Consider the following 12,923-nt stretch of genomic DNA (forward strand, 5'->3'; position numbering starts at 1 on the left):
TGCGTGGCTGGGGGGATACAGAGGACACGGACGATACACCTCCCACAGAGGACAGCCTTTCGTCGCCTCTGGGCAGCCTGGCACACATGAGCGATTACATGCTGCAGTGTCTCCACAACGACCGCCGAGTTGCCCACATTCTAACTTGTGCTGATTACTGGGTGGCCACGCTGCTGGATCCCCATTACAAGGACAACGTACCGTCCTTAATTCACTCACTGGAGCGCGATCGCAAGATGCGCGAGTACAAGCGCACGCTGGTAGACGCGATGCTGCTGGCATTCCCATCTGACAGCGGGGCCACAGTGGAAGCACAAGGCAGAGGAGGAGGAGGAGGAGGTCGCCAACTCAACCAGGGCACCGCCAGCACCTCAGAAGGCAGGGTTAGCATGGCCGAAATGTGGAAAAGCTTTGTCAGAACGCCACAACAAACAGCAGCACCAGCAGCTCAGATGGAACGTCTTAGCAGGAGGCAGCATTTTACCAACATGGTGGAGCAGTATGTGTGCACACGCCTACATGTAGTGAATGAGGGGTCTGCCCCCTTCAACTTCTGGGTCTCCAAATTGGGCACATGGCCTGAGCTTGCCCTTTACGCCTTGGAGGTGCTGGCGTGCCCTGCAGCCAGTGTATTATCTGAACGGGTATTTAGCACGGCTGGGGGTGTTATAACAGACAAGCGCAGCCGCCTGTCCAGAGACAATGTGGACAAGCTCACGTTCATTAAAATGAACCAGGCATGGATCCCACGGGACTTTTCCGTACCTTGTGCAGAATAGCAATGGATACCGACCTTACCCAGCCATTGTTCAATTTTTGCTCTTTCTCACTCTTTTGGGGTGTACCCTCATTTAAAATTTGTGAAAAGAAGCAGTGTTGGCTACCTCGTCCTCCTCCTCAGGGCCAGATTAACGTAGGGGCTATTGGAGCTGCAGCTCCATGCAGGCCCCTACCTTTTATATAGGCCCCGGGTTGGCCATATTCACTGTGACCGCTCTTCTGTCACTTGTAAACACAGAAGTCTGGCTTCTATGCTCGCTTCCCCAGGCAGCACCCTCAGAACCTCCCCACACAGCGCGAAGGCCGGACAAGGAGGGACAGTTGCCGATGCATGGATGTGTTTATGGGCTTCAGAGACAGCATCCCATGTTGAATTAGGCATGCATGGCTGCACCCTTCCTCCTCTGGGTGCATGCCAAGGCACGGCCCTTAAGGCCCTTCAAAATCCTCAGCACCAAGACCATGATGCTCTTAATCCTGCCCTGGTCCTCCTCCACCGCCGCTTCCACCTACACCGCCCATAGGTGTGCGCAGCCTATTGCATTAGGGTGTGCACCCCAAAGTTGAAATACACATGCATGTGTTTGCCTACATGTACATGGCCCCGATACATTACTCTCCCTGCTGGCAAAGAGAAATAGAGCAGAGCAGGTGCGAGGGAGATCTTTCCCATCTCCTCACTGGCAAACAGAGCGATAATGCTATGTGCCCTAGGTGATTAGGGTGTGCCCAGGTACACCAGGCACACCCTGTGCGCACGCCTATGACACCGCCACATCCACCACCACCTCAACCTCCCTCCTACTCCATATGGGCCTCGTCCTTCAGAGATGAAGAACATTGTTTTATTTTTCTGTTTTTTTTTTTGTTGTTTTAAGTTATTTCCCTATCCACATTTGTTTGCAGAGCACTTGCCATGCTCTTAACTACGTTTTGCTGCCATTTGCAGCACTCTAGCCCTTTCCATTGGTGTTTTAGAGCCATTCTAGTGCCTTAAAGTTCGGGTCCCCATTGACTTCAATGGGGTTCGGTGTCCGGGAAAAGTTCGGTAAAAGTCCGGGACACGGACCCGGACTTTTTTTTAAAGTTCGGCCGAACCCGTCGAACACGGACATCTAGGTGTCCGCTCAACCCTAATCTCTATCCCTATAGGTCTGTGATGCCTATAGAATGTTCCACAACTGAGCAATGATTACTCTGGCTGATATCTGAAGTGATCTCTATTCCTAGAGGTCTGTATTCCCTATAGAATGTTCCACAATTGAGCAATGAATGCTCTGGCTGATATCTGAAGTGATCTTTATTCCTTTAGGTCTTTGATGACTAAAGAATGTTTCACAACTGAGCAATGAATACTTTGGCTGATATCTGAAGTGATCGCTATTCCTAGAGGCCTGTGATGCCTATAGAATGTTCCACAACTGAGTAATGAATACTCTGGCTGATATCTGAAGTTATCTCTATTCCTTTAGGTCTGTGAATATTATAGAATGTTGCAGAAACAGACCGATGAACAATACTCTGACTGGTATCTGATGTAAAGAAAGAAATCTCTCCCTACCTCACACAGGAACCTGGCCCTCCCTACACTGCTACTCACTCACTGGCGCTATTCTATCTGATTTGATGTAAAGAAAGAAACCTCTCCCTACCTCACACAGGAACCTGGCTCTCCCGACACTGCTACTCAGTCACTGGCACTATACTGTCTGATATGATGTAAAGAAAGAAGTCTCTCCCTACCTCACACAGGAACCTGGCCCTCCCTACACTGCTACTCACTTACTGGTGTTATTCTATCTGATATGATGTAAAGAAAGAAATCTCTCCCTACCTCACACAGGAACCTGGCTCTCCCTACACTGCTACTCACTCACTGGCACTATACTGTCTGATATGATGTAAAGAAAGAAATCTCTCCCTACCTCACACAGGAACCTGGCCCTCCCTACACTGCTACTCACTCACTGGCGCTATTCTATCTGATATGATGTAAAGAAAGAAATCTCTCCCTACCTCACACAGGAACCTGGCTCTCCCTACACTGCTACTCACTCACTGGCACTATACTGTCTGATATGATGTAAAGAAAGAAATCTCTCCCTGCCTCACACAGGAACCTGGCCCTCCCTACACTGCTACTCACTCACTGGCGCTATTCTATCTGATATCATGTAAAGAAAGAAATCTCTCCCTACCTCACACAGGAACTTGGCCCTCCCTACACTGCTACTCACTCACTGGCACTATACTGTCTGATATGATGTAAAGAAAGAAATCTCTCCCTACCTCACACAGGAACCTGGCCCTCCCTTCACTGCGAGTAATTTCTCTCTGCATTGTCCGACTCCAAAAAAAACTTCTCTTTCCCTGCCTGAATCGCGTGCCTGTCCCTGTCTCAATGACACTACAAGCTGCGGCTACGTAAGCAGCCTTTATGTAGTGTGGGGCGTGTACTTGGCCCCTGAGCCATGATTGTCTAAAGGCAGCCTGCCTTTAGTCCAAAAATGGTAGAGATCATTTAATTGGCCAAAGCATGAGGTCAGGGTGCATGCTTTAGCCAATCACAGAACGCGCTGCATGTGCGGCTCTCGTGTAGTGCATTATGGGAAACTCAAATTTCCCACGAAGAAGCACATTTGTTCATCATTCGACGAACGATCGAACGACCGATGTTCGAGTCGAACTTAGCCTCGACTCGAACTCAAAGCTCATCCCTATTTACATTTTTAACAATCTTCAGTAAAGAATATTATCATGTTGTTAATATTATAAAAAATAATCTTCCTGTGCTTTATTCAGACAAACAGCTGTATTCCATGTTAGGCCCCTTTCAAACGAGCGGTCTGATTGGGTCTGCCCGTCCGATTTTTAGGTAGACCCGATCTAACTCTCTATTCCCTCTATGGAGTGGCGGATGTAAACAAACTTGTTTACGTTTACACCCACCTACCTTCAATCTGATTCAGATTCTAAAAAAAAAAAAATGGAAGGGGATACATTACCCTTCTCCTGTCCGGATCAGATCAGAAGGCAGTCGGGTTTAAAGCAGAGCGGACACGGACTTGTCATCTGAACGCTTAGCTCAGCTCAGCAGAGGATCTGTCCACTGATCCCCTGCTGTGAAAAAAGTATCCGCCCATGGGAAAAGGGCATTAAAGAGGGGCTGCAGATATTTCAGCTGCTGGGAATATTGCCATCAGAGGCTCTTGGAGAGGGAGGTTTGATGGATACGCAGAATGCAGACCCAAGTCCTGAAAGGGTTAAATTGCCCGTGGGACTTTGAACTGTATCTGCGTTAGCGCCCCTCCTGTTTTTTTTAATTACTGCCTGTCACTCTCTCTTTCCCTTGTCCACAGGTCCCACTCCAATTGTTTTTGTGTATATATTTTAAACTTTTTCATATTTCTATGCATTCTATTTGGTTCATTTTCTTTTAAATTTCCGTATTTGCATACATGCCTTTCAATTGCTAAATGTATACTCAGTTTGAATAGGTTGATTTTTCAATTCCCGCCCCCTGAGTTTATAACGTGTGGGTGTGGGTATTTACTGTGATGTATTATCAATGTTGTTAGCTATGACTAAGGCCCCCTAGAGGCTGAAATGCGTCAGAGGGATTATGTACACTGGAATTTTTACCCCTACTTGAATTTCGATAAAATAACTTTTTATGCTGTTTATTCAACAAGCTGCTGTTTTGTCTGTTTGTTATAATATGCAGATTGTGGAAGCTGAGAGATGAGCGCAGGTGTGTAGTCTTTCCTCTTGATTGAAATCCAAGGGTGGCAGCACTTATTCTTTTCATTCTAAAACTCCTGACAATCGTCATTTATACAGATTTGTACAAAAAACAGTTTTTAGATGAGTAATACATACGGCTTAGCAGTTACCCTTTCATGAGTTATTTGTTTTATATTTACCCAAGGTTTACCTTTGTTGTGTGTGTTTCATTCTTGCATTTTTATCATAATGTATTTTCATTTTTTTTATGTTTTTTTTTTTTTTTATATATTTTATTAAACTTTTCAAAAATAATACAAACAAGCAGATTAGACAGCAGTCCAATTGTACAGAGATAACAGACTGAACTTGAAACATCCGTAAGCAGATGCAATACGAAATCTTTTTGCATTAACAATAGCAAACAAAACAATGGAGAGAAAAGGGGAGAAAAGAGAGAAGAAAAAAAAAGGGGGGGGAGGGTGTACGGATGGGGCGTGGAAGGTATAGCGAAAATACAATAGCTTACCCGGGAAGGAAAACTGGATGGGGAAGTACATAAGGAAATATATGAAGGCTATTTTGACAGGGAGATGACTAACCCTAGGAACATGAAAACCAAGGTATGAGGTGAAGACATCTGTAGCCAGGAGAAGACATTCAGGAGATGGTGTAGGTGAAGTCTTAAGAGGATTGGGAAGTATCCCGAGCATAGAGCATTGAGTAACTATCATGATACTCGGGGCATTGAAAGAAATCGGCTCGTTCCTCGGGGGACAAAGTAGAGTGCATAAAGGATTGCCATCTGATCATGAAATGTTGTCTTGAACCAACATAATAGAAATCTGTATTGAGTTTGTCTTTGTATAAGAGTTGTTTGAGAGATTGTCTGACATGAGAAGTCTTTGGGCATGATGGAGAGGTCCAATTGCTCATTAACGCTCTTCGAGCAGAAAGAAGACAGAGTAGAATCCATTCTTTGTGTTGAGTAGCTGAAGCAGGGGATCGGATAATGAGTTGAGTGTCCCAATGGCCAAAGATTAGTAAGAAGGAGTCCTTGGGAAGATGTACCAGAGTAATTCCAAATATGAATGAGAGAACCTGATCGAGGAAGGTCGAAATAAATTTATATAGCCAAAAACGATGGGCCAGAGATGGCCATGAAGTTTGGCAGTAGGGGCAGCAAGCAGCCTGAGGGTTAGTCTTGTCTGATGAAAAGGGTAGATAGGCGCAGGGAAGGATTCTCAATTGTGTTTCTCTCCACACTTTATTGGGTATTAACCGGAGAGTTGCATTATAACCAGCCAATAGTTTTTGTAGAAGATTGTGGTCTGGGAAGTCTTTGCCCCAATTATTTGTGTAGGAAGCTGTCAAAGGAGGGGTGATTTCCAAAAGGAGAGGCTTGTAGATATTGGAGATGATGAATGACTCTCCGCTTAGGAGTGTATCCAATATAGTAGGTCTAAATCGAAGATTACTATCCTTACTAGAGGCACGAATGAAACTCACACATTGCCAATAGTAAAAAACCTGGGATCGAGGTAAGGAGTATTTGTTAGCTAAAATAGGGAAGTCAATAGGTGATCCAGAGTCTAAGTTGCATAAGTCTGAGAACTTTTTAAGGCCTTTCCGGTGCCACTGATAGAAAATAGCATGATCCATACCGGGGGGGGGGGGCATAGGATTGCCTTGTATGGGGAGATGACCTGAGATGTGATTTTTTTTTTTCTTAGTAGCCTACCTTTCCTGCTATGTACAATACTGTCAAATCTGTTTGCACATTCCACATATGTTAATATATTCTTTATTTCCAGGAGACAACAATGGATGGGCAAATATGTTTGATGAAGTACATGGGAAAGCAAATGAGGTCACGGAGCTCCAAGAATGCTGTAAGTAACTAAGTATGGACTTAGTATAATCTTCTATCCCTGCTGCAAGAATTATGTCACCATGTAGATATAAAACCCAGAGAAAAAATCCCACATTTGCCATTATTCAAGCTAGCAGTCAAATCTATTTTTCCTCCTAAGCAAATCTGTCATGACAAATAACTAATGCAGATTTCAGGCCGAGGCACAACCTTCCCCTGTACAAAATGTCCCTCTTCAATGTGAAAGTTCCAAATGATTTCACATAGAAGCATTTTAATGATTAAATGATCCAACTTAAATTTGCTTTAACCCTCTGTGGAATCAACTTTGTTAAACATTTATATGTAGAAGTCAGTCCTTGTGATAATGCAGCCATTCGACATTATTAAAAAGGATATAGCATGTCAGTGTGTGTTAGTAAGCTATCTGAATGGTTCAGCCAGTCTGTGTGTATAAAGGATCAGGGCTTTTTTTCTCAGAAAAAAGGTGCAGGAACCAAAAATTTACTACAAGCCTGAAAAAATTGGGATCTGGTAAGCAGCCCTTTTATATATAGGTGTGGGTTACAGCACACTCTCTTGGTTTTATCACAGAGGTTCTCCTTCGGACTGATTTCTGCTTATCTGCCCTTTACAACCAATTTCTGGTAAGAAGCAAACTTGTGAGGTGGTGGGAAACTGTCACATCCCATTTGAACCACGATTGGTGTTACTTCTGATACCAGTTCACCATTTCTTCACGTCCTAATATCCAACACCTGTGGACCTTTAGTTGGACTTTTTTGGGATTTATTGCACCATTCACATTTGGACTTTTATTTTTCTTTGCAAAAATTGCACTATTCCTTTTAGGGAAATATTTATTCACTTTGAATTTACTTACTTTACTTTTGTAGCCATCAGCATTGTTTATTAAAGTAAAGTTTTTGTTATCACAAATCACCTGGTCATGATGGTACAATTTTAGTGCACCAGACTATACTTATCCTTTAACCACCTCAATACTGGGCACTTTCACCCCCTTCCTTCCATGACCAATTTTCAGCTTTCGGTGCTCTCCCACTTTGAATGACAATTACTCAGTCATGCTACACTGTACCCAAATTAAATTTTTATCATTTTGTTTACACAAATAGAGCTTTCTTTTGGTGGAATTTATTCACTACTGGGCTTTTTATTTTTTGCGATATAAGCAAAAAAATAACGGAAATTTTGAAAAAAAAAAAAAAAACAATATTTTCTACATTTTGTTTTAAAAGAAATCCAATAACATCAAAATTCGTCATAAATTTAGGCCAGGATGTATTCTGCTACATGTCTTTGGTACAAAAAATCCTGATAACTGTATGATATTAGGTTTGCCTGAAAGTTTTAGAGTCTACAAGCTAGGCTACATATCATTGAAAATTGATCAATTCTGATGGACTGACTAACCTATTTAATTTCTTGAGGCCCTAAAATATCAGGACAGTACAAATACCCCCCCCCCCAAATGCCCCCTTTTTGTAAAGATGGCAGTCCAAGGTATTTAGTAAGAGGCATAATTAGTTTTTTGAAGTTGCAATTTTTTTTTGCCCACAATAGTTAAATGAAGTTGTAATGAAGATTCCCCCCCCCCCCCACATAATTGTCATGTTAACAAGTTATTTCTTACACATGGCATAGATAAACTTGCAATTACACCCCAAAATATATTCTGCTACTCCACCTGAGTATGGCGATACAACATGTGTGAGACTTTTCCACAGCCTGGCCATATGCAGAGGCCCAACATCCAAGAAGCACCATCAGGCGTTCTAAAGGCATGAATTACACATTTCATTTCCTAAGTACCTATCACATTTTTGAAGGCCCTGAAGCACCAGGACAATAGAATTACCCAAAAAATTACCCCATTTTGGAAATAAAACACCCCAATGTATATTCCACGAGGCACAATGAGTCTTTTGAACGTGTCATTTTTTTCCACTAATTTTTGGAAAATGTGTAAAGAAAATGAAAACCTATTTACACAAAGTTGTCAATTTATACAATTTTTTTAACACATAGCATGTACATAGAAAAAATGACACCCCAAAATATATCCTGCTACTCCTCCTGAGTATGGCGATACCACATGTGTGAGACTTTTTCACAACCTGGTCTCATACAGAGGCCCAACATTCAAGTAGCACCGCCAGGCGTTCTAGGAGCATAAATTACACACAGTACCTATCACATTTTTGAAGGCCCTGGATCATTTTTTAGCCATGTGGACAGATGTGCGCTGATTCCTGGGACAGATGTGTGGCCGATATTGATCACTGGGATGAGGCAGATGTTCACTTTGACAGATGTGGCATATGATGTGCGCCAGATGACTACAGATGTGATAGATGATCACTGACAGATATGGCCAATGATGTGCGCAACATGATCACAGACAGATTTTGCAAATAATGTGCACCAGATGTGGCAGATGATGTGCGCCAGATGTGCGCCAGATGATCACAGACAGATGTGCACCAGATATGGCAGATGATGTGTGCCAGATGTGTGCCAGATTATCACGGACATATGTGGCAGATGATGTGCGCCAGATGATCACAGACATATGTGGCAGTTGATGTGCGCCAGATGCGGCAGATGATGTGCAACAGATGTGGCAGATGTGTGCCAGATGATCACGGACAGATGGGGCAGATGTGCGCCTGATGATCACAGACAGATGTGGAAGATGTGCGCCAGATGATTTGCGCCAGATGATCACGAAGAGATGTGGAAGATGTTCACTGGGACAGATCTTATTGGGACAGACGTGTGACAAGTGTTTTATTGTGGGGGCACTGTGTTTGGGGAAAATTTGGGGACACTGTGGTTGGGGACACTTTTTGGGGCACTAGCACAGGATGATCTGTGAGTAAAGAGCAGTAAAACAGCTCTATTCTCACTGATCGCCGCCTGCCAGCACCAATCCACTCTCCTTCTCCTCACTGTGTGAGGAGAAGCAGAGCCGATCACTGTGACAACAGCTCTATTTACAACACATGACAGTTTTGATTGGACACGGCTGTCATGTGATCAGGAGGGCCAATCACAGAGCCCTCCTGTCGAGCAGTGTTGCTCTGTTGCTCTGTGCTCTGTGCTGCACAATCTCCCCCCTTCTGCAGGACGTTCCTGAACGTCCACTCAGAAGGAGGGAGCTCCTACTCGGCCTTATATGTACATTGGCCGGGTGGGAGGTGGTTAAGTAATGTTGATGAAGACTGATTGAAGTTGCATCAGTTTACATTAATTTGCATACCTGTCTTCAGTTCTGTTCAGATTACTTTTTTTATTACACGTACGTTTTTTTATCTGTTAAAGAAACTAGTTATTGGTACAAAAGTATAAACAAAAAGTGAAGGGGTAAACCTATGCGCTAAAATTGGGTATAAAACGAGGGTATAGATACGAGGAAGGAGTTGATAGATATAGAAGACTGTGGAACACCACGGTTAGAGCAGCCAATTTAGTAGTGTCACCACATAGCACAGTATTTTATAAAGTAAATAAAATCAGCGCTCAGCTCCTTTAAAGCGATGGACCACTCAGAATAAATAAATAAAAAATGAAGAGAGTTGATGATCAGTGGCAAATGCAGATCAAAGTACTTATACACAAGGTGCATAAGCCAAGGAGGATAAAACACTTAAGATGATGTATGTGCCAACGTTAAAAACGGATCGTGGACATAATAATTCAAATATTAAAAGAAGTGTCAGAAAAGCATAATAATACAAGTGTAGAATAAATATGAGAGTGATAATAAATACTGATGACTAAAAAGGTAACAATAATGTTGTCTTCTATAGGCAAAAGATATAGTTACTAAAAAAATTATTATATAACAGTGATGCCAACTATTTGTAGACAAGTGATGAAGTGATGTATCAAAGGTGATAAAAGGATAAAATGAAGTAAAAATCTCTTTAGAAAATGTGACAGTGATTCAGCTTCTTATGATGATCATAAAATCAAAATCCATTGATAGAAAGCATATACAAAGAATCTATAAATTCTGTATACTAAATAAAAGTGCTTAGTCTAAAAGGTAGTGTTGTGAAGTCCATAAGAGATATTCAAACAATTAATTTAAGTGAGAAAAGTGCTATAGTGCTGGATAAGGTGCAAAAAGTCCATAAGAAAGTCTTCTAGCAGGTAGTTGCAGTGAATAAGGTGCTCAAAGATCCAATATAAAAAATCAGGTGACTAGAAAGGTGAGATGCAGCTTCCGATAACAGCCAGGTGCGTGGGTAGGTGAGCTAACAATCCAACATTAGGTGAAATGGCCGCTCACCTCCATTTACACTCAAAAGAGCGTTTAGATGTAATCTTTTCAAGTCTCAGACCTCTTAATCTTCTCCAACAGATGTAATATTAATATCTCCAATCCTTATGCAATTTATTCGGGGTAGGTATCAAACAAATCCCAGCACAGATATATCATAAATTATTTCCTTATTCAAACGATCTCCTTATTACCCCACAATATTTCTATCATTCACTCCAATTGGGATATAAGAGAGAAACTCTCATAGTGTAGTAATTCGAGGGGAAACTTTAATAAAAAAATGCAGGTCACTTACATTAAGGCAAGAAACAGTGCGCGGAGCAAACACAAAGCCGTCGATGCGGTGAACTCCGATACTTCCAGTCTCGGCCGTAGACCGGAAGTGACGTCAAAACGGCTTTTCCCTAAAAAAGTGTAAATGGAGGTGAGCGGCCATTTCACCTAATGTTGGATTGTTAGCTCACCTACCCACGCACCTGGCTGTTATCGGAAGCTGCATCTCACCTTTCTAGTCACCTGATTTTTTATATTGGATCTTTGAGCACCTTATTCACTGCAACTACCTGCTAGAAGACTTTCTTATGGACTTTTTGCACCTTATCCAGCACTATAGCACTTTTCTCACTTAAATTAATTGTTTGAATATCTCTTATGGACTTCACAACACTGACTTTTAGACTAAGCACTTTTATTTAGTATACAGGATTTATAGATTCTTTGTATATGCTTTCTATCACTGGATTTTGATTTTATGATCATCATAGAATTGATCTATAGAAGCTGAATCACTGTCACATTTTCTAAAGAGATTTTTATTTCATTTTATCCTTTTATTACCTTTGATACATCACTTCATCACTTGTCTACAAATAGTTGGCATCACTGTCATATAATAATTTTTTTAGTAACTATATCTTTTGCCTATAGAAGACTACATTATTGTTACCTTTTTAGTCATCAGTATTTATTATCACTCTCATATTTATTCTACACTTGTATTATTATGCTTTTCTGACACTTCTTTTAATATTTGAATTATTATGTCCACGATCCGTTTTTAACGTTGGCACATACATCATCTTAAGTGTTTTATCCTCCTTGGCTTATGCACCTTGTGTATAAGTACTTTGATCTGCATTTGCCACTGATCATCAACTCTCTTCATTTTTTATTTATTTATTCTGAGTGGTCCTTCGCTTTAAAGGAGCTGGGCGCTGATTTTCTTTACTTTATAAACAAAAAGTACTGCATATACTTGTGTGTATACCGACTTTTTCAGCATGTTTTTTTATGCTGAAAAAGCTCCCCTCGGCTTATTCCTGAGTCACGGTCTCACTTACCTTTTAAAAATGGCGCCACCCGGCGCCAACATGTCACCACGCATGCGCCGTCTGCCCAGGAATGGCTGAACGTGTACGGGCTTTCCCGAGCATCAGCACGGTGACGTGTTGGCGCTAGGCGGCACCATTTTTTAAATGTAAGGTGCCTCACCGACAGGTAAGTGAGACTCCTCCGCAGCCCCTGCATTTCCTCATGCAGTGCTGCAGGCATGGTACAGGACATTCTCCTGTACCATGCCCACAGCACTGCATCTCCTGTGCCATGCATGTACCATCACCTGTGCCATGCCTGTACCATCACCTGTGCCATGCCTGTATCATATCCTGTACCATCTCCTGTACCATCACCTGTGCCATCTAATGTGCCATGCCTGTACCATCTCTTGTACCATCACCTGTGCCATGCCTGTACCATCTACTGTGCCATGCCTGTACCATCTCCTGTACCATGCCTGTACCATCACCTGTGACATGCCTGTACCATCACCTGTACCATGCCTGTACCATCACCAGTGCCTTGCCCCAACCATCTCCTGTGCCATGCCTGTACCATCTCTGGTGCCATCTCCTGTTGCATCTCCCGTACCATCTCCTGTACCATCTTCTGTACCATGCCTGAACCATCTCCTGTACCATGCCCACAGTCCTGCATCTCCTGTACCATGCCCACAACCCCTGTTTTGTGTCTCGTGGTGGTCCAGTTGGGTCCAGTAGCTGCTGACTTTCCCACCCTAGGCTTATACTTGAGTCAATAACTTTTCCCACCTTTTTGTGGTAAAATTAGGTGCCTCGGCTTATATTTGGGTTGGCATATACTCGAGTATATACGGTATATTCCTTACCTAAAAATGAGCGTAAACAGAATGGATGGATGACATCCTTTACTTCTGTTCAT

At 42.5% G+C, this 12,923-nt stretch overlaps 1 protein-coding gene across 2 annotated transcripts in view; it reads left to right on the forward strand.

Moving 5' to 3' along the window:
• The window catches only part of RXFP2 (relaxin family peptide receptor 2), a 453,266-nt gene that overhangs the window by 223,697 nt on the left and 216,646 nt on the right, over positions 1-12,923 (forward strand). For both annotated transcript variants that reach the window (XM_082248385.1, XM_082248386.1), the window contains exon 3: positions 6,318-6,395. In XM_082248385.1, the coding sequence (XP_082104511.1) occupies positions 6,318-6,395 (78 nt within the window). The remainder of the gene's footprint in view (positions 1-6,317; positions 6,396-12,923) is intronic.

Source organism: Pelophylax lessonae (genome assembly GCF_965119305.1).
Source record: "Pelophylax lessonae genome assembly, chromosome: 2".
Classification (NCBI taxonomy): Eukaryota; Metazoa; Chordata; class Amphibia; order Anura; family Ranidae; genus Pelophylax; species Pelophylax lessonae.